At 36.0% G+C, this 23,039-nt stretch overlaps 1 protein-coding gene across 1 annotated transcript; it reads right to left on the bottom strand.

Moving 5' to 3' along the window:
- Nucleotides 1–15,168: 15,168 nt before the first annotated feature.
- Nucleotides 15,169–19,551, bottom strand: LOC131857648 (uncharacterized). Its single transcript, XM_059210346.1, has 4 exons — nt 19,312–19,551; nt 16,707–17,561; nt 15,939–16,530; nt 15,169–15,857 (listed from the first exon to the last, which is right to left on the bottom strand). Exons 1-4 carry the CDS (start codon nt 19,549–19,551, stop codon nt 15,169–15,171), a joined length of 2,376 nt encoding a protein of 791 aa, XP_059066329.1.
- Between the last annotated feature and the right edge of the window lie 3,488 nt (nt 19,552–23,039).

The following is a 23,039-nucleotide window of genomic DNA, read 5'->3' as shown; positions in this document are numbered from 1 at the left end:
GTTATTGTAAGAGCCATTTATCTTATAGATGATTCCCTAAGATCATTTGAATGCTACAATTTTTATTAAAGGATCTCTGTCAAACTGTATCCACTCATAAAAATGCTTTTCTAAAGATGATACTGCCCTATTAAAATGACTGCACCTTAATACAAACCCTTGAATTTATTTGTGATACCTCATGTGATCAATAATATCCCCTCTGATGCATTTGGCTTTATGATTTTGTCAAAAGGAAAACTTCTTCATCTATGTTTGACTGTGACTATGTGTTGGCAATTTGGTGGAATTGATTGTGTTGCATTGATGTTTTGATATTGATGTCAACACTAGTTGTTTCAATGCTTTACCGACACCCTTCTAGTCCCTGTAGGTTGAGTGGTTTCTGGTTCATTTGGATCCAACATAATCTGGTAGGCTCCGGTATGGTTTGGTTATGGAATTGGCTTAATCATGATACTCATGTTCATATTCAGTCAGTTGGTTTTGGTTTGGTGATCGGGTACTATCTTGTTTGCTTGGAAGCTTGGCTTGTGGTTTCGATGAGGGTTTCCTCGGTAGAGCTTTTGATGAAGATCTTTGATGAATTGCATAAGTGATGTTGGTGCAACTTCTGATGGAGATTCAGGATGTTTTTGGTGATCATTTTTGAGACTTGGCAGATGAAGATCATTGCCTTAGCGTGTAGACCTATATTGGGTCTCGGTTGATCTAGGTTATGGACCGACTTAATGTAACATGTGGATTGGACTTATTGATGTGTTTCTGAGATGTCTTATGTGTTGGATATTATTTGTTTGGTCTAAGGCTGACGTGTTTTATAATTATATATTTGGTTTATTGTCTGGTGGTCGACCTGATTGTTTATGGTCAAGGGTTTGTATATATATGATGTAAGATCTCATTGTAGATCATCATAGGTATAAGATAAGGGAATGGATATGGATGTGTAATGTGTGAATAATAAAATATCATCTAGCTAGAGAATTTGGTCGATCATTGGAGATCGAAATAGGTTTATGTAAGAGGATTTAGTCCTCTGGTATTGAGCTTAACTGAAACTGTACTCAGGCATAGGAGATGCTATCTTTTCAGTTCAACCACTTCTTCCAGATTGTATTTTGGATTTCTATGTAGTCATTAGACTCCTTTTGTGATGAGAAGTGCACTCTAGGCTCTTGGCCTTTCTGCAAGTGCGGGCCCCTCAATTGTAATTCACATACTTACCACAAAAGTATTATCTGACTGTAGATAGGCTTCCCACCGTGATTTTTCCCTTTACCGAGTTTTCCATGTATGAATCTTGGTGGCATGTGGATGGTATTTATCTTGTGATTGTTGTTTATGCTTAATTGGTTTAACTACTATTTCGGTATTTGGTTTAAGCATTACGGTATCATGTTTTGGGTTCTAGTATTAAATTTTTAATTTCTAAATGTTTTGGTAATCTGTGACAACTGATTCACCCCCCCCCCCTCTCAGTTGTCTTCTGGTTATTTGAACTATCTAACAAATGGTATCGAAGCATTGGTCCTCTCTACAAAAAGCTTAACCACTTGAGGAAGATCCTATGGCGACTAATAGTTGAAGTTCATCCATTTCATCTAGAGCTATCTTTCGAAGAGATATCCCTAGGCTTGATGGAACAAATTACACAATATGGAAGATTCGGATGGAGACTCATCTGAGATGTCTTGGCAAGGAGATTTGGGAGATCACATAGAATGGTGTTACACCTCATAATCCGACATCTAGAAATCCTCCTCCAGAAAACTTGGATAAGGAGCTTGAGAATGATTGTAGTGCAAGAGAATCCCTCTTGTGTGCACTTTCTGATCAACAAATAATGGGATTAATCATCTGGAAAGGCTATATAGGATAAGTTGGAGACTCTTAATGAAGGTGAACCTATAGTGAATATTCCTAAACTTGAAGGTTACCAGGTGAGATATGAAAACCTAAAGATGGAAGAAGATGAAAGGATTACTACATTCATGGAAAGGGTAAATGAGATTGTTATGGGAATTCAATGTTGTGGTGGAACTCTATGTGAAGATGAAATTGTTTCTAAAGTTTTGAGAGCCCTACCATTGGCTTACAAGGTGAAGGCTACTGCTATTAATGACTTTAGAACAATGGCTAATACATCTGTCAATAGAGATACCTTGGTTGGGAAATTATCTACTTTTGAGCTTGAAGAATTTGGACCTTCTAGAGCTGTGAAGACTGAACCTACTTTTCATGCATCTGCATCAAGAACCGGTAAGAAAGATTGAAAAGCTTTATATGCAAAGGAATCAAATGATATGAAGAGAGAAGATTATGAGTTTGAGCAACTTGAAGCACTATTTTCTAGAAGAGTACCTACAAGACTAGGAGGAAGTAAATATGAAGGAAAAGAACCTTTTAAATGTTTTGCATGTAATAAGATTGGTCATTTTGCATCTAGATGTCCTGAAAGGAATTCAAGATTTGAAGAAAGAGTTAGAAGATCTTTTAAGCCTAACCCTAGATATTAGAACAAGTATAAGTACAGAAAAAATAAAAACAAATCATGCTACATAGCGGATGAGGAAGGCATTACTATTTTTGATGATGAACCAACAAAAGACTCTGCTAGTGGTTTTGGCAATGGGAAGGAATGGGTGTTCCTGGCTATCAAGGAAGATGTTCCAGCACTAGAAGAGAATGTACTTGAAGAGAAGGCACTTGCTGCTAAAATTGAAGACAAGGATGAATGGGTAATTGACAGTGGTTGTTCACATCATATGACTGGAGATAAAGGGAAGTTTCTATCTTTGCAAGAATTTGGCAGTGGCCTGGTTAATTTGGAGATGACAAAGCATGTATGATAAAAAAAAAGGAACTATATCATTGGATGGTAAGAACAATACTGAAAATGTTTATTATGTTGAAGGTTTAAGGCATAATCTTTTGAGTGCAGGACAATTGGTGGATAAGGGATTTCAATTACAGTTCAAGGATGGAAAATGCAAAATCATTAACAAATTTGGTTTGGAGATTGCAACCAATACATAGACAAAAGATAATATATTTCATTTGAATTGTGGTGAGAAGACATGTTTGATTGCACAAATTGATGAGAGTTGGCTATGGCATAAAAGGCTGTGTCATTTGAATTTTGATTGCATTGTGAAGATCAATTCAACTAAGACAGTTAGAGATATACCTAAGATTGTGAAGCCCTATAATCCGGTATGTAAAGAATGTCAAATGGGTAAGAAGGTCAGAACCTCTTTTAGGAGTATACAAGATAAGTCTAATGATGTTCTTGATCTTATTCATACTAATTTGTGTGGCCCTACTAGAGTTAAAAGTTTTCAAGGTGATATATATTTCATGCTAATCATTGATGATTATTCTAGAATGATGTGGGTTACTTTTCTAAGGGAAAAATCTAAAGGATTTGAAAAGTTTAAAATCTTTAAGGCTAAAGTGGAAACTAATATAGGATTGAAGATTAAATGTTTGAGGTCAGATCATCGTGGAGAATTCTCATCCGATGAGTTTAATAAATTTTGTGAGAAGCATGGTATAATAAGACAATTTTTTGCTCCCCGTACACCTCAGCATAATAGAGTTGTGGAAAGGAAGAACAAAACTATCTTGGATGCTACTAGAACAATGATGATGGAAGCTAGTCTACCTCATATTTGCTGGAGAGAAGCAATGAGTACAACGGTTTATACATTCAATAGAGTACACATAAAAGGAGAAACTAGTAAGACAACTTATGAATCATGGTTTGGCAATACACCTACAGTTAAGTATTTTGGAATCTTTGGTAGTAAATGTTTTTGATTAAGTAAAAACAGGTTTTAAGAGACCTGAAACCCGATAAAATTTGATAGATAGCCAAGAAGGAAACAAAACAAGATAGCTGCAAAAGACCAGCAAAAAAAACCTGCAGCAGAGAAAGGGACAACAAGAGGCTAGTAAGAAATTGGCCCCAAGCCCAGTATTACAAGTTAATTAAAAACTCTTAATCGATTCCTCAAAATTCTGTACCAAGAGCATCATCGCCTTGTCTGCTTCCCTCAGGTCATTGTTTTCTTGTCCCAGCTGGCTCTCTTTCATTTTGGTGTCCTTCCCAGTGGTGGTCTGCCTAGTTCTGTGTCTAGGATTCTGGTGGGTAGGGCTGGAGGTTGGAGCGTCTGCTATAATTACCAGATTCTTATCCTAATTTTTCCATTCCAAATGATCCATGAAAGCGTTCATATTATGGGAAGAAACTTTAAGGACCTAGAGGCTATGGTTCATGAGGCCTTTCAAAGCCTTATCATTACGGGCGATTCGGGTGTTGATGTTGTCTTTGTCCTCCTCCACCCGCTCTTTCAGAGTTTTGATAACATCCTCCGAGTGTTTCAGGTCCCCTTTGATCAGATCTTTCTCTAGCCAATCCTCCATCTCCATTTCCTCCTTAGCTTCACTATTTTCTGTATCCTCATTTTGTTTCCCAGAGTCAGAATCCTTAATCAACTTATTAATCTTATCTTCCATCTCCCTTTACTTACCTTGCATACTGGTGATGTTTTCGACAACCCATTTCTGGAAATTGAAGGATTCCAGAGTGTAGTTATGGGTGGTGTTCAATATGGTGTTCGCAAAGCCCTTGCCTTGTTCAGTCTCCTTAGAGTTAGGGTTGTCATACTCCTTAGGATTCAGAGCAGCATTCTCACTTTCTGAGCCCTTAGGGTTAGAGTGAGGGTTTTCGGAGTTACCCCCTTCCTCCCCTTCACCATAGTTCTCATCCTTATTTTGCCCCATTTTAGTATCAATGTCCTTATCAATTTCCTCTTCCTCGTCATAATGCACCTCCTTTTCCTCATGCTCTGTTTCAACTTTCCTTTTTTTGTGGGTAGGGGTGTTGGGCTGATCCCCATTCGAGTTAGAGTCTTTGCATCTCTTACAGATATGAACGTTAATGATCAAGGGGTCATCTTTGGTTGCCCTGGCCTTGTCCTTTAGATATTCATATATTAGCAGTATAAGCCCCTAGTGGGCTAAAGGGTAAGAGTTAGGCTTTTTAGCATGGTCTGTAAGGCTCTCATTTAGAGAGGACGCTAAATAGAACGGCAGGGAAATTTTAGCCCCATGACGGAAATGGTTCAAAATAGCAAAATGATAGTTATAAATTTTTGTAAATCTTCCATCCACAGTCAAATACTCCATTAAAACCCTTAGAACTTTTTGCCAAAAGGGCTTTACTTGCTGAGGAGTGTAGTAGGAGATGTTGTCCTTCTTCACCATCTTGCCCTTCTCATCCTCTGACTTCGAGAAGTTTTTGAAAGCTTCAGCTACATACTTCTGATCCCTGTAGAATTTAGTCCCCTCCTTCTGAAGACCCGTGACCTCTGCAACCAGGTTTTCATCAATTTGCCAAATCTACCCGAACAGGGTGACTCTGTTGTTACTCCAGCTATTAGCAAACCCATAAGACATAGAATTTCTGCTTCCGTGAAGCTTTTCCATATAGTCTATAAAGCCGTATTTGTGGAGCCTTCTCCAGACCTTTCATTCACTCTTCCAATTTTCACATCCTAGAGGCTCGTTCCTGTTTAGGTTACCACCCATTCTAAGCTCCAAGTAGAGATACCCTCTGCTACAATTCATAGTCCATAGGTGAAACCCTAGAAACTTGTTATTTCTGGAATTCCAGTATAGAGGCTCTTTCATTGTTTTGAAATTGTTGCTTATGGCCGCACAAACCCAACAATTATTACTATAATCTTTCTCACACATATGATCTTGGAAATAATGCCAAAAAACACTCATAAGCTGACAGTTAATCTGCTCCCAAAATCTATCTTTGGAATTTGTTCCCCAAAAATTAATCATGAGATTAACTTGACCCATTGATGCGATCAAGGTATAATTGCTCTTTAACCTCCCTTTTAATGTGATTTTCTCCAATGTATTTGACATCCTTCTCCAAATTGACCCCTTCATTGGCTAGAATATCCACAACCTTATTGCCTTCTCTAAAGGTATGAGTTATACTAATACTAACATAGTTATTTAATAGATATTTAGCACTTTTAACTAAATTAGTAATATTCCAGGAAATAGAGCTTGTACCTTTGAGGGCATGTATGATGTTTAAAGAGTCCCCTTCGAGCCAAATTTTTTTGAATTTGAATTCCTGAGCTAGCTGGAGGCTCTTTAGCATTTCCAGAGCTTCAGCCACATGGTTATTTTGGACCCCAAAAGGAGAAGCAAAAGCAACAATGAAAATTCCTTGAGCATTTCTAATAACTCCTCCACCACCAGCCTTCCCAGGGTTCCCTTTAGCCGCCCCATCAAAATTTACCTTTATCCAGTCATAATCAGGAAAACACCAGACAATGTTATCTCTCCTATTCTTATTTTCTAATCTGTAGACCTTATGTATTAGGTTCCATTCAATGAGGATGTCTCTTTCCATATCATTCATATCAGTAACAGACCATTGCTGATTATTCTTATGAGGAACATTGATGTTCTCCTTTATAGCCGTGCGGATTTTTTCAAAGACCACCTGAGTATTACACTTAGCTTCCCTAAATATCCTATTATTTCTTTCTTTCCAAGTGCCCCAGCAAATCATGGGGAGGGTCAAAGACCAAAGGTTCTTGATAAGTTGGCATTTGGTTGGAAAATTCCATTGCCAGATAATATCCTTGATACTCTTGTTCATAACCCAATTGATTTTCCATTTTTCCCACATTTTGCACCAAATATCCTAGGTAAAAGAGCAGTGAAAAAAGAGATGATCAACTTATTCCCCCTCCTTCTGGCATAGCTCACATCTATTAGGGAATTTGAAACCTCTTCGGATTAAATTGTCAAGAGTAAGGGTATTATTACGAGAAGCAAGCCAAAATAAAATGTTGACTTTAGGGATCAAAATGTTGTTCCAAACTTTACTCCAAATGGGATTACTGGTTTGAGAAAAGGTGTTTTTGTAGGCTGAGGCAACCGTAAATTCACCTTTAGGATCACTTTTCTAGAGGAATACATCATCATAGTCTTTGTTAGGGGAAAATGACAGCAACTCCTTCTGGAGGAAGTGAAATCTAGAATGAATGTCATCAAGCCTAACCCACTTGTCCTCCTTCCAGTAGTCACACACCATTAGCCCAAACCTCCTTTTACAATCCTCAATAATTTGACTGTTGCCTTTTACACACCTTATTCTGTCACCTTTTCCAAGGACCCATCCAACCCCGACTTTTGCCACTTTTATGGATTTAGTAATGCTATTCCAGATGAAGGATCCAACAGGGATGTCTTCAGAATTAAGGATCCCTTGGATAGGCTGATTCTGAATGTATTTGTCAAACCAAATTTGATTCCAATCTTTCTTAGTATCATAGGCTGTCCATAATTGTTTAGCAAGAAGAGCTTTGTTAAAGGTTTTTAGAGTTTTAATCCCCAACCCCCCTTTGTTCTTTGGTCTACAAACTTTGTCCCAAGCAACCAAGGATATTCTTTTTTTTTCTTCCACTCCTGACCATAAAAATCTCTTCTGGATTCTTTCCATTGCTTCAACAAATTTAGCCGGGATACCAAATAGGCTAAGGGCATAAATAGGGAGATTTTGAAGAGTAGCTTGAAGGAGCTGCAGTTTCCCAGCCTAGGATAAAATGGAACCTTTCCATCCAGCAAGTCTTTTATTGAATTTATCAATAAGCATATTCTAGAAGCAACTTGGGGGAGCTAAACCCAAGGGAAGACCCAGATAGGTGGAAGGGAGCATTTCCACTTTGCACCCAATAATTTTAGCAATTTTCTATTGTCTTATGACTGGAGTAGTCAGGAAGTAAATAGCCGATTTGTCCCAATTGACTTGCTGACTAGTAGCCAAAGCATAGGAATTAAGAGTAGTTTTGAAGGCATCAGCCTCCTTAACAGAAGAATATCCCATGAGGATAGTATCATCAACAAACTATTGATGAGAGCAAAAAACATTGGCAGAGGAAGGTTGAAGACCTTTGATAGTTTTGCTCCGTTTCAAATTGTGAATCAATCTGCTCATACTTTCAGCCAAAATGGTGAAAAGGATAGGAGATATGGGATCTCCTTGTTTGAGCCCCCTAGAAGTTTTAAAAAAATTGGTAGGAGATCCATTAATCAGAATAGAGAACATAGGAGTAGTGATCAACTCTCTGATTATTTTGGTTACCTTTTCATCAAAACCAAAAGCCCCCATAATTTTGAAAAGAACATTCCACTCCACTCTATCATAAGCCTTCGCCAAATCCAACTTTATCAAGAAGCCTTATTTTTTAGGAGCACTAAGGGAATGAATGTTCTCATGAACAAGAATAATAGAGTCTAGAATCTACCTGCTAGGAACAAAACCTTTCTGCTCCTCAGAGACGATGAAGTGAAGCATTGCCAAAATTCTAGTGGTCAGAACTTTGGATATGATTTTGTAGAAAGAGTTACATAGGCTAATTGGCCTAAAATTTCCCATAGAGTCCGCCCTAGCAACTTTGGGGATTAGGGATATAAATGTGGAGTTGATTTCCTTAAGGATTCTTCTAGATCCAAAGAATTCTTTGACTGCATTAACCGTGTCTTCCCCCACAATATGCCAAAATTCTTGGAAGAAAAACACAGGGAAACCGTCAGGACCCGGAGCTTTATCCCCTTGAAATGAAAAGACAGCTTTTTTAATTTCTCCAGCAGATGGGATAGCAGAAAGGGCCTTATTCTAAATAGGGTTAATGATCTTAGGAATAATATTAACCAAATTGAGTTGGTGGGTCTGATCAATGTCCTAGATGTGATGAAGGCATATTTCTTAGTTATTCTAATGAAAGAAAGGCATATAGATGTTATAACAAGAGATTGCAGAGAATTGTGGAAAGTGCTAAGGTCAAAGTGGATGAGCTAAATAGAGGTCAAATCAGAGTTTATGAGAAGGAACAGGTGGTGGAAATGATTATATATGAACTAGTAGAACCTTTACCAGAATAGAATGTTGAACCTATTACTCCGGCAATATCAGAAAATTCTATAGTAACTAAAGAATGAGGAAGAGGAACAGAGAGTCAAAAGACTCCTAGGTATGTGAGATTGAATCATTCAGAAGATCAGATCATTGGGGATAAGAACAATGGAGTAATGACAAGAAGAAGACTGACAACTAATGAGGTATGTTTAATTTCTCAAATTGAATCGGTATCAGTAATTGAGGCATGTAAAGATGAATATTAGTTGAAAGCTATGGAAGAAGAATTAGACATGATTGAGAAAAATAACACATGGATTTTGGATCCCCGACCAAAAAACAAGAATGTTATTGGAACTAAATGGGGTTTTAGGAATAAATTGAATGAGGATGGTCAAGTTGTAAGGAATAAGGCTAGATTGGTTTGTGAAGGATATTCTAAGAAGGAAGGAATTGATTATGGAGAGACCTTTGCACCGGTAGCTAGGATTGAAGTTGTAAGATTATTTCTTGCGTATGATGCCCATAAAAACCACAAGGTCTATCAAATGGATGTTAAGTGTGTATTTTTTAATAGGGATCTTGATGAGGAAGTTTATATTGAGCAACCTGATGGTTTTTCACTATTAGATGATACAAACATAAGGAAAGATTTATATGTATTGAAACAAGCACCTAGAGCTTGGTATGCAAGGTTGGATAAATATATTTTGAAGCTTGGTTTTACTAAGGGTAATGCTAACAGTAGTTTATATTATAAGATCACTGATGATGATATACAAATAATTGAATTATTTATTGATGACATTATTTTTTGAGGTGAAGATAAGTTATGCATGGAATTTTCTAAGAATATGGAGAAAGAATTTGAAATGTCTATGATTGTGGAAATGAAATTTTTCTTAGGTTTGCAGATTACTCAAATTGATAAAGGTATTTTCATCTGTCAAACTAAGTATGCTAGGGAATTGTTGAAGAAATTTGGTATGGGAGATTCTAAACCGGTAAGTACTCCTATGGTTACAAGTGAGAAATTGACAAGAAAAGATGTTTTTGCACCGGTAAATCTTGCAAGATACAAATCTATGACTGGAAGATTGCTTTATTTGATTTAGACTAGGCCTGACATAATAAATGTTGTTTGTATTGTATCAAGATTTCAGAGTGATCCTAGAGAAAATCATGAGAGTGCGGTGAAAAGGATTTTTAGATACTTACAAGGTACATCAGAATATGGTTTGTGGTACACTAAGGATGATGAATTTACTTTATGTGCATATACAGATGGTGATTGGGCTAGAGATGTTGATGACCAGAAGAGCACATCTGGTGGAGCTTTCTTTCTTGGAAATAAACTTGTTTCATGGATCAACAAGAAGCAGTCATGTACTTCTTTATCTACTATTGAAGCTGAGTATGTTGTTGTTGCTACTAATTGTACACAAGTTCTACGGATGAAGCAAATGTTGAAGGATATAAAGGTGGATTGTAATGGACCAATAGTTATTCACTGTGATAACTTTGCTGCTATTGATATATCAAAGAATCTGGTATTTCATTCTAAGACAAAGCACATATCTATCAAGTACAACTTTTTGAAGGAAAAGGTTGAAGAAAATGAAGTTAGACTGGTTTATGTGAACACTAAAGAGCAAATTATAGACATTTTCACTAAACCTTTGCCTAAGGAATCATTTGAGTACTTTAGAGATAGATTGGGATTTTCTGCCCCTCCAGAAGAGACTTGATTGATGTGATTTGGCATCAGTCCGATATGCATTATCAAAGATATTTTCATTCTGACACTGATGTGGGGATGCTACTGCTCAGGGGGAGTAGTTAGCTTTGTATTTTAGTGGTTTATGTTTTTGCTTTGATATTTTTGATAGATTTTTGGCATTGATGTCAAAAGAAGAGAGATATTTCTGTGAAAAAAAACTTAAGGAGTTGTATACATTAGGGGGAGAGATATATGTATAATTTAGAGCTTTACAGAGATATCATTCATAGGGGGAGTTTGGTCTTTGTTTCAGAACTTCATTACTACATCTGTATGTGGGAGATTGTTGGTTGTCTTCCATTGGGGGAGACTTGTTTGACATTTCTTGGTACTTAGATCTTTTTCACATCTAGTGTTGCCATCAATGCCAAAGGGGGAGATTGTTGGAAATTTGGTGGAATTGATTATGTGATGCATTGATGTTTTATCATTGATGTCAACACTAGCTATTTGGATGCTTTATCGGCATCCTTCTGGTTTTGGTAGGTTGAGTGGTTTCCAGTTGGTTTGGATCCGACATAATCCGGTAGGCTCCGGTATGGTTTGGTTATGGAATTGGCTTAATCATGATACTCATGTTCATATTCAGTCAGTTGGTTTTGGTTTGGTGATCAGATGCTATCATGTTTGCTTGGAAGCTTGGCTTGTGGTTCCGACAAGGGTTTCACCGATAGAGCTTTTGATGAAGATCTTTGATTAATTGCATAAGTGGTGTTGGTGCATCTTCTGGTGGAGATTCAGGATGTTGTTGGTGATCAATTTTGAGACTTGGTGGATGGAGATCATTGCCTTAGCGTGTGGACCTATATTGGGTCCTGGTTGATCTAGGTTATGGACCGGCTTAATGTAACATGTGGATTGGACTTCTTGATGTGTTTTTGGGATGTCTTATGTGTTGGATATTATTTGTTTGGTCTAAGGACGACATGTTTTGTAATTATGTATTTGGTTTATTGTCTGGTGGCTGACCTCATTGTTTATGGTCGAGGGTTTGTATATATATGATGTAAGATCTCATTGTAGATCATCATAGGTATAAGATCAGGGAATAGATATGGATGTGTAATGTGTGAATAATGTAATATAATTCAGGTAGAGGATTTGGTCGATCATTGGAGATTGAATTAGGTTTATGTAAGAGGATTTAGTCCTCCGGTATTGAGCTTAACTAGAATTGTACTCGGGCATAGGAGATACTATCTTTGCAGTTCAAACACTTCTTCCAGATTGTAGTTTGGATTTCTATGTAGTCAGTGAGACACTTTTTGTGATGAGCAATGCTCTCTAGGTTGTTGGCCTTCCTGCAAGTGCAGGTTCCTCAATTGTAATTCACATACTGCAGAAGTATTATCTGACTCTGGGTAGGCTTCCCACCATGTTTTTTCCCTTTACTGGGTTTTCCATGTATAAATCTTAATGTCATGTGGATGGTATTTATTCTGTGATTGATGTTTATGCTTAATTGGTTTAACTGCTATTCTGGTATTTGGTTTAAGCATTTTGGTATTAATGTTTTGGGTTCTGGTATTAAAGGTGTAATTGCTAAATATTTTGGTAATCTATGACAAATGATTCACCCCCCCGCTTCTCAGTTATCTTCTGGTTATTTGAACTGTCTAACACTATGATCAGATACTAACTATTTATCTTGATATAATGTTCATGAGTATAGACTCATTGTCTTGAAGCTTTTTCTTGTCATTTTGATTGTTTGAGATCCATCTTTCTAAGACTGTTAAGACTCATATTTTTGTCTTCTCATGGCTCCATTTTAAATTGACTAGATGAGTGATTTAAGGTTACATTTATTAAACTTGGAAAATATTATGAGTCTTTATCTTGATGCAGTGCTTCTAAAACTATATACTTTATGACAGTGAGCTTAGTATTTGAAAATGATTTCTCCAAAGTATTTACTGTTGCAATTTATGCTTAGTGCTTATTGTCCATATGACAGCCTTCCATGATTTTGCCTAATGGCAACTACTATAACAAACACATTTTCATGACTTGTGCATGCCTTATTCACTATATTTTGAACATATAGGGTTACAAACATTAGGTCTTTGTTCTTTATTAAATATCTATCAGTGACTTCTAATTTCATAGTTCGAGCCTATATTTGATTGTGTAACTCTGATTTTAGATTCATAACCAATGATTGTCTTAGATTCTATGTTGGTTGTTGACTATGTATTCATTACTCAAACTCATGAAGTCCTATGGTGGAATGGATTGTCTGGCAACTTGGGTTGTCAAGGTTAAACTTGAGTTATTGTTCTTTATCATTGTCTAATCTCTAATCATGTATGAAGCTTTTGATATGCTTTGGAATGATTTTACTATGCAGGCTCTTTATTTTATTGTGTAGCAATAATATATTTTGCCTTGTAAATACAAGCTGCCTTTAGCTTTGACGGATTGTCTTTTTTTTAAGTACTTTATGTACCCCATTATTTATGAAAGATGTTGTGTTTGCTTAGTCTCTTCAACAATATTGACTACTAATTCCTCACTAGAGTACCTCTGTGCCATATGGCTGCAAATGGTTTGTTATAGCTCCATGGTTCTTTGATCTATAATCTTTTTATACCAGTTGTGGTTATCACCAAGTTGCTTCCTTAAATGGCATGCTAGGACAGTCACCTTTCTGTCCTCCTTCATACTCATTGTATTGTCCTCTATGACTATCTATAAGGGTTCCTTCATAGATGAAGTTTTTTGTCTAAGTGCATTCATTCATTGATTCTAAAGGACTGTATATATCTATTCTAGTTGCCTTGTTACTTTGGAGTACTGAGATTATACCTTTAATGGCTCGTGAATGGAAATGTGACTATCATACTTTGTTGTATGACTAAACTCACAACATGTGACTGTTCACTATTATTCATGGTCCATTACTTTGTGATAGTGATATGAAAAATGGATGTGGTAAAGGCCTTAAATGATTGCTTTAACAGTCAATGTCATGGCTTTGTGGCTATGATTTTAAACACCTTCACTATTTGTCTCAGTGCATTATCTCTCATTATGCCATAGTAAATGTCCTACAAGTTATCTGTTGCTATCTTCAACAAATATGACCAATGATTAACTATAGCTCTTTTGACCATGATTGTTCTTGTATTGCTTTTGTTTGTTTATCACAGTCATAAGCTCTATATATTGTTGTCTATCAATGTTGTCTTACACATCTGTAATGTGAATTAACAATGAGAAATTTATGTATCTCTGTTAGAGAGCTTAAAGATGTATGTTACTATCATAAACTGCTCTAACAGTGTCTATGATGCTTATGACTGTCTTTATACTTTTAATGTCAGTTATTCACTATTCTTTTGAGCTCCATTTTGATTGACGCCTTTTATCAGAAGGTCATTTTCTTAAACCTTGTCCTTGCTTGAACAATCTTAACATATTTGAGGCTACTCTAGATGCCCAGAACTGTTATTTCATCTTTTAGACTTTAGGCATTATTATTATAACAGTGATATGTTCCTTTTTCAACAGCCTTCTGTGACAATGATATGACTATATTTGTTTGCATTGTGAAATGGTGATGTGACTTTCCTTTGTTTTTAGTAGTAGACCCTTACTCCTTTCTTATTGTGATAAGCTACTTCAAGATATGATAAGCATGTGAATTGTTGAATTAGACATAGGATTGTCTTGGAGATTTTATTTAGACTATGGCAGCTTTACCTTCACTGTGAGATGCTCATCTTTCTTGATGTCATCCTTATGTCTAACCTTGGATTTGTGTCATGGATTTGTATTCTTTGCCTTCAATTTATTTTGTAATTCCTCATGTTATCATTATTCACATGTTGATCTTAGTCACTTGCTGCTTAGTAAGTACATTATGTCCATCTTGTATATGTTGCCATTGGATGGCAATCTCTTTTGTCATCAAATGAAAACATGTAGGAACATGGCTTAGAGCACTCATTATTCAATGACTGATTAGTGTCACCATTTGACTAGTGACATGTATGTTGAGCTCAACCCCTTCAGGAGCCCATTTTAACCCACATACAAGATGGATATGAAATGAAGTATGTATCTGCACATGAAACAAACAAGTTAGATAAAATATGATTCTTGTTGATATCTCATGGCATCTTTTATGCATTGATATGCTCTATTCTGAATCTGATATAGAAGTGTATGCATATTAGGAGTAGCTTTATGTATGTAGGAGTGAAAGGAATAACCTAGAGCCCTAACTGAATCATTTTTCTCTCTATTTTAGGTCATCTCATGGAGCGGATAGTGGGATGCTTTAATCAACGAAGCTGACTAGAAAATATTTCTACATAGCTCATCAACCTATCCAAGCAATGACGGGTTCTTTCTTTCCTTTCTCCATACATTCTTCTGCTTCTTTTGTATTTATATTTCTATGATCAGTGTGATCTCTTCTCAGCTATTCCCATGGTTTGTGTGTAATTCTATCAGCCCAAAGGGCCAACTTGAGCTTCTCATGCCAAGTTCTCTGATTCTCAACAATGGTTTTCTTAATGATATTGATCAAGTTTTTATTAGTTGATTCAACTTGTCTATTACCCTGAGGGTAATAATTGGACAAAGTATTCAAATAGATATTATGCTTGACTGACCAATCTAAAACTCTAAGACCAATGAAAGCTAAAGCATTATCAGATATGATTGATTTTGGGGTACCAAACCTGGACACTAAGTCTTGATAGAAGTTTAGGATGAAAGTTTCATTAGCTTCTTTCAATGGAACTGCTTCTGTCCACTTTTTGAAATAATCAGTTGCTATAAGAATCCATTTGTGACATGCACTAGAAGGTAGATTAATAGGTCCTATAAAATCAAGTCCCCACTTTGCAAAGCATTGTTCAAATTCAATTGGTTGTAAAGGCAAGGTTGCAAGCCTTTGTTTGCCTACAAACAATGAACATTTTTCACACTTTCTTACCCATGAGTGAGCATCCTTAAACAAATCAGGCCAATAATAACCAACTCTCATAATTTTTAGAGCTATTGTTCTTGCTGCAAAGTGACCTCCTGCATGTCGTTCATGAAATTCTTGTAGAACTTTATCAATCTGATCTAGCTTAATGCATCTTAACAAAACACTATTATAATCTTTCATGTATAAAATACCATCAATTAATGCATAAATAATGGATTGTAGCCTAAAATACCTTCATTTTGACCTATCCAAACCTTCCGAACAGTCACCAGTTTGTAAATAATGGGCAATTTGCTGATTCCAAGTGGTTGGTACAGGTGGGACAACAGGATGTTCTTCATTTCTAAGTGTTGTTTCAATTTTTTGCTCCTCTTCCTTGTTTCTTTCTATACTTCTAGCAAGTTGTTCACATAAACCCTTGCCTCTAACCAGCTTAGTAACCTTGATAGAGATGTCACATTCCATTGCCTTAGTAATCCAACGTGCCCTTTTGTCATTTATGTCTTTGGTGAGCAAAAACTCCTTCACTGTCGGGTGAGAAACCATGAGCTGAATTTTATTGTTAGAAAGCATGTGCCTGAATTTCTTAAGGCTCCTTATAATAGCTAACACATGCTTATCTACAAATGAATACCTAGTTTCATAATCATGTAAAATCTGACTAAAGAAATCAATTGGTTGTTCTTGGCCTTCATAATTTTGTTGGCACAACATTGTAGAAATAATATCCTCACTCCCAAAAGCATATAGAATAAAATATTTTTCAAAATTATGATTAATGAGAGTAGGGGTTGCTGCAATAGCCTCTTTGATTTCTTCAAAATTGTTCTTACCTTCCTTAGTCCACTGAAAATGAATATTTTTCTTAAGCATGGTTGTAAGTGGCTACATCAATGCTGCAATATTAGGAATAAAGTTTCTGATAAAGTTAATTCTACCTATGAAACTATGGAGTCCCTTCTTATGTGCAGGCAATGGCAATGCAAGTATGGTTGTGATCCTCTTGGGGTCTATTGAAATACCATGTTTAGAAACAATATATCCTGCAATCTGCCTTCATGGACAGTAAATATGCTTTCCTTGGGATTCAGTGAAATGCCATACTCCCTGCATCTTTCAAAAATTTGTCTAAGATGGTCAAGATGTTGATCAACATTCTTAGAAAAAAATGTTACATCATCTAAATAAACCAAAACAAACTTATTAATTAGGCCATGAAATGCCATGTCCATTGCATGCTGAAATGTTGCCCCTACATTAGACAATCCAAAAGGCATCTTATTATAAGCCATTGTACCCCACTTGGTGATGAATTTTGTTTTGTACTGGTCTTCTTCTTTAACTAGAATTTGGTTATATCCTGAATAACCATCAAGCAATGAGAAGGTTTCTGAACCTGATACAACTTGCAAATTTTGTTCCATTGATGGCAGCAGATAATGATCCTTCAAGGATGCCCTGTTTAAGTCTCTAAAGTCAACACACAACCTGAGTTCACCATTCTTCTTCCTAACAAAAACTAGATTGGAGACCCGGGATGTGTGCTTTATGAGAAAAATGATGTTTCCGTGAACAAGTTTATCCAATTCAATCTTCATTAGATGTTCTAATTTTCGATTCAAAGGCCTTTGTTTCTGCCTTACTGGTTTTGAATTCTCAACCAACTCAATGGTATGTTGAGCTAAGTGAGGATCAAAACCTTTAAGATATTCACATCTCCAAGCAAAAATATCATTAAACTCTTGACAAAGAAGAACAAAAGCATGTCTTTCTTCAGGAGTACATACCTTGCCAATTTTCAGCAGCTTATCTTTGAAAATGTGAATTGATTCATAGTGTTCCTCCTTTATGAACAAGTTGCCTTTATCTTTTCCGACCTGATCATCTGTGTTAAAAATGTTTTCAAGGGTTACCAAACCTTCGGGTAACTTATTAGTCTTCAATTGTAGGAACCGATTCTCATATTGTTGATTGAATTTATGTTAATTTCCAGTAGAAAACTCAGCCTCCTCAATGAGAAAATTTAAAATTTGCTCGTTTGATTCAAAAAACTGCCAATTAACATTATTTTCTAGGACTGAAGGTCTTACATAAATCTTTACATAATTTTGTTTTTTCATATTTTGAAGCTCTTTTGGGATATCAAATTGTGCACCAAGAGCTGCAAACCTATCTGCTTCCTTATTTTGACTTTTGGGTATGGACAACAGATTAAGTGCATCAAAATATTCAATTAAATCCCAAATTTTATGCTTATATAGCTTTAAAACATCATTTTTGGTGACAAGAATATTCCTTGATTGACAGCTAATTCACTGTCACCAAATACCTGCAAGCACTTAATATTTTTCTTTCTAGCCCACTCTAGTGCATGTGCAAGTGATTCATACTCTACTATATTATTTGTACAACTGAAATAAAATCTGAAAGAAGAGTAATATTTCATACCTTCAGGTCAAATAAGCATAGCGCTACCTCCAAAACCATTTTTACCTCTTGAACCATCAAAATAAAGCTGCCATACCTCATTTTTGTTGTTGTTCTGACTGACGGTCCAACGAAATATATTCCTTTTAAAGCTAAGGAATAACAACATCTTCCTCATGAATCATATACACACCAAGAGATACTTCATCCATGTTGATGAAAGGATCTTTTGTAGTATTATGGGTTTCCCACTCATCAAAATTCACATCAGGTATGCCTTGAACAGGTGTATCTAGATCCTGGATAGGTGGTAACTCTTTATGGTCTCTAATAGAAAGATCTGCATTTATAGGACTTGGGGTATATGGTTCCAAGTGGCAAGTGGCTTGAGGTTCTGATTTAATGGTCACCTTAGTGCCATATCGGGTTCTGAAAAACAAGTGTGACCAATCAGTAGAAAGGTATCCTCCTAATTTTGTTGTAAAATCTCTAGATAGGCAAATAGGAAAGTGTGGAGGTAAGTCAGCTATGTACATGTCCTGATGTATTACAAAATTAGGACAAGCATGCAAGGTCAAACCAAGCTCTTTGACCAATCCAACTGACTTAACTATTGTTCCATCTAACTTTACAACTCCTCTAGAAACAGGCTCATTAATTAGACCGTTTATCCACAAGGTCTTTAGGCATTATTGAACTACTGGCTCCTGAGTCTATTAGGAAATTGTGAACTAGATGGTTGCCAATTATGAAAAATGGAGGAGGCTTAATTGTTTGGATTGGCTGAGTATTCTTGACTGGGATATCATTGGCTAATGCAACCCTGGGTTGATCTTTCTGAGGCTCATTGGTCAAGGAAAGATTAGCTAATTTTTCACAGAGCATTTCTTTTTGCCCAAGAATTTGCAATGCATCAATCATTGTCATGCAAACAATTATTTTTGCCATAGATTCAACAATATTAAATGGAACACCACTAACCTTTTATTGTACTTTTGTAATAGTAGGCTTTGGTTGAGCTAGTTTTGATTGAAATTGAACTTTCTGTTGTTCCTTAGGTGCTGCAGGCTATCCTCTTGGTAAAATTTGCATATTTTGGACAGGTGAAGGTATTGTAGCAGCATGTTGACCTGAAGAAGTTTGTTGTTTTCCTTTATTTGGCTGTTGTTTGGACTTATCATCTTGTTATCCATTATTTACAACTTCTTGTTGATGATTTGTAGCTTGTTGTCCAATATCGATAGCACGCTTTTTTGACCTTATATTAGCTACAACAGGTGAAAAAGATTTATTTTGTGCTTGCGGCTGATTAACTCCACAAAATTCCTCACCTTGCCATTTCATCATAGCCACCTCAAGACTTTTTGGTTCCTCATTTACACCTGCATCCTGATAAGATGTGTCATTTTGTACCATGAAGGCTTGTGATTGAGCATTCATTGCATTTTGGCATGATGCTTGATTATGAGGTTGTTGGCACGAAAAACACCAATCTTGTGCCATGTTCTAAACGGGTACAATTTCTTTCAAATTGTTGGTAGTATTTTGATTATACTATTGGTTTTACCTGTTGTTATAGTTCCTCCTCTAATTCTAAGCATCATCTTGGTAGTTAAGCCTATTGGACTGATAAGGAGCTTGATACCTTTGATTTTGGGTCTGATTTTTCTTGCGGCTCACCAATTCATTGCCAAAGTTCTGCATAGTCTGTTGAATTTTGTGAGTTTCCTCAACATTCTTTATAAACATCTCCTTTAACTCTTGTATTTGCTTTGATGGGTCTGAAACAACACTATTTTGAGCATAATTATGATAACCTAGTGTTGGAACATCAGATATTGCAGCTATAGGAGGTATTTGTAAATGCGTCAATGGCTGGATATCAAGAAAAATAGGCATAGGAGGTCTAGGGGCAATTTTACCAGGTTGTATAAGGTTGTTTTCTGCTCTATTAGATACATCATAAGTTATTGATAATGTAACCCCACCCATAGACTGAATCATAACAATAATATCATTTTTTAAAGCTCTCAAATAGTATAAAAATGCATGTTCAGGAGACGATTTTACCGTTGTAGGAATTCTATTCCAGGCTCACTCAAAATGGTAATTGAAATCAATCATCTGCTCTTGTGGTTCCCTCTTTATAGTGGTCATTTTCTAAACTAATGACAGGTGATCTGATTTATCTGCAAACTTCTTTGTCAGCTTATCACCCAAATCATCCCAATCATTAATTGAATTAATTAGCAAACCTCTGAACCATTGAAGTGCTTTGCCTTTGAATGATGCTGCCAGTAGCATGAGTGCTATGTTCTCTTGGGTTTTATGGTGAACTGCACACACAGATGCAACATCCCTTATGTGCTCAATGGGTGTGACGTGGTCTTCACCAGTGAAAATAGATAGACTTTTCAGAGCTGCTCCTGGTATAGGATCATGTTGGGTCAAATTCAAAGGGTTGCCTCCATTGAAGGGTATAAAAGTATGTGCTCTTGGTACGACCATTGGAAATACTGGAGGGTTTACTTGTAGATTTTGGGTAATGGATGGCTGAACTGGGGTTGTTGTAAAAAGAGGATTTAAGTGGGTGGCAAAATTAGGTAAAGGAGAAGAATTAGACATAAAATCAGAATTTGGGATTTCAAGAAAATCTTCAACTGATGAATTTGGTGGAAATTCAGCTGCTGAATTTGTTGCTTTCTCTATCTTTTTAACTATCCTTAACCTTCTCTGTGATGGTGGTAGCTTAATATGCTCAACCGGATCCTCACTCTGTTTGGTTTGATACTTTCTAGTATGTTGTCAAGACTTGTTCTGCACATAAAACCAAAAAATAGAGTCATCGGGTACTTAGAAAAAATAACGTAAAAAGTTGTAATATTGTTGTCAATACCAAAACAACAACAAAAATGGAGTTTTTTTGAGATGTAACAACTCAAACATGTCCCACTGGGGATGCCAAAAACTATTGTCACAAAGGATTGCACCCGTGATGCCAAGTACGAAACCAAGCAATCCTGTGAAACATGGAAACACCTTCGAGCCTATGCGTTGCTCAAAGTCAAGGTGAATATCCAGGTTATGGGTCGGCTTCCCTTCAATCCCTCCTAAAAATAAACCATTGATGTGGAAATGAGTGAGAAATAATCTGAAAATGCTGAAATCTGCAATTAAACTAGGAGGTGATATGCCGAAATATAATGGTAATAGCCTAAAACTCACAAAATTATGACAAAAAATCGCCCACACAAAGTAATTTTACTTTCCAACCACATAAAAATTTCCCAGTAAGGCTAAGTAAATCATAAACTTGGAAGGAAAACCAGTTTCACAACCAAATGGACAATTATCTCTTCTACACAACCTGAAACCTGTGATTATTTGAAAAGCAAGGATACATGCAACATGAAATAAACTGAAATTCAAATGTTTCTGGATCAAAACATAGTAAATTTATGTCAAATTTGCAAAATGAACATACACAATTACCAAGGCAAACTTATGAAAGTATGTAATATCAAAGGAATGTTGCTATATAAAACTGAAAATAACTAAAGTGTTGAGTTACAATGCTTTTTTGCAAAAATGTGTATGCAAAATAGAAAGAACCAGAGGGAAAAAAGAAGAAGAATAGAAGGATATATAGATATCATCAAGAATATCTCCTTCAAAAACCCTAAAAATGAAAATTTGCATGAGAAAAAGCCTTGGGCGAAATTGCCCAAAATAGCCTAAAAAACTCATGCCTGACCCTGCCAAAAATAGCCTTCAATACTCAAAATAGGACCCCAACTGATGCTGCATGAAAAAGAACCCCCTTGTGCTAAAAATAGAAGTGTCAATCTGCTGCCAAAAATACCTCCACTGAAGAACCAAAACTCACTGTCCAAAACTGCATGCCCTGCTGCCAAATATAGAGCTGAGAAAAACAAAATCTCCCCACTGAAAAACTGCATTGAATTCTACCAAAAATAGTTGTAAAAATAAATCTCTCTTTGAAAATCCGCATGCCTAAGTTGAAAAACTTAAGTGCATTTATAAATTAATTATTTCATTTAAATAAATAAAAGTATTCTTAATTTGGCTTTGCATATACTTTTATTTAAGTAAGTGAAATAATTAATTATTTAATTATTATATTTATTTATTAATAATATTATCTTTTATTTCATTACTTTCTTTTACCATTATTAACAATTAAATTTAATAATTAATTACAATAAAAGTATTTTGCACTTTTTATTTTTATTTTATTTTTTTAGGGATTTTAAGCCTCCCACGGCTAGCTTGTTATTAGGACTTGAAGTCCTTGTGAGAGATAATTCGACCATATTAGAATAAAAGAAGCTTTCTAAAAATAAAATAAGCTCACCAAAAATCTCAAAAGAGATTAGGGCATGCAAAGACAAAAAACATCCTTGAAACCCTAAAAATTATATTCTTTCATTATCTTTTTTGTCTTCATGGAGAAGAAATTGTCTGGTGGCCTCCATGCAATCACTGGGTCGAACTAGGGTAGTGGAAGTGGTGGCTTTGCGTGGAACTCGAACTGGAAATTACACAGGGCTTTGAAACAGGTATTGTCGCGAGTTTCTCTTGTTATTTATGTCGTTAATACTTTGCAAAGCTTATTGTAGAAGCTTTTGCTTTTATTCATTGATTTTATTTAGGGTTTTATTGAAAACTCTTTATATGTGTCTGAATAAGAGCGGCGACTTCCATATCTTCTGCATTCATTGTGCGTGGCTGCTACTTTTGGTTAATGCAGAAAACCCTGAGATTATCTTGAGCCCGTGATTTTTTGGGGTTTTACTATGTCTGTTCTATTGAGGGCTTGCAAGGGCTTGATGAATGTTACTTTTTTTGATTTGTACCGTAAATGATGTCCTTATAGCTTTGTTTTCTGGGAAATAACTATGACCGCC

This window comes from Cryptomeria japonica, chromosome 8 (assembly GCF_030272615.1).
Source record: "Cryptomeria japonica chromosome 8, Sugi_1.0, whole genome shotgun sequence".
Classification (NCBI taxonomy): Eukaryota; Viridiplantae; Streptophyta; class Pinopsida; order Cupressales; family Cupressaceae; genus Cryptomeria; species Cryptomeria japonica.
Note: the sequence above shows the minus strand (reverse complement) of the source record. Positions and strands in the feature narration are given on the sequence as shown.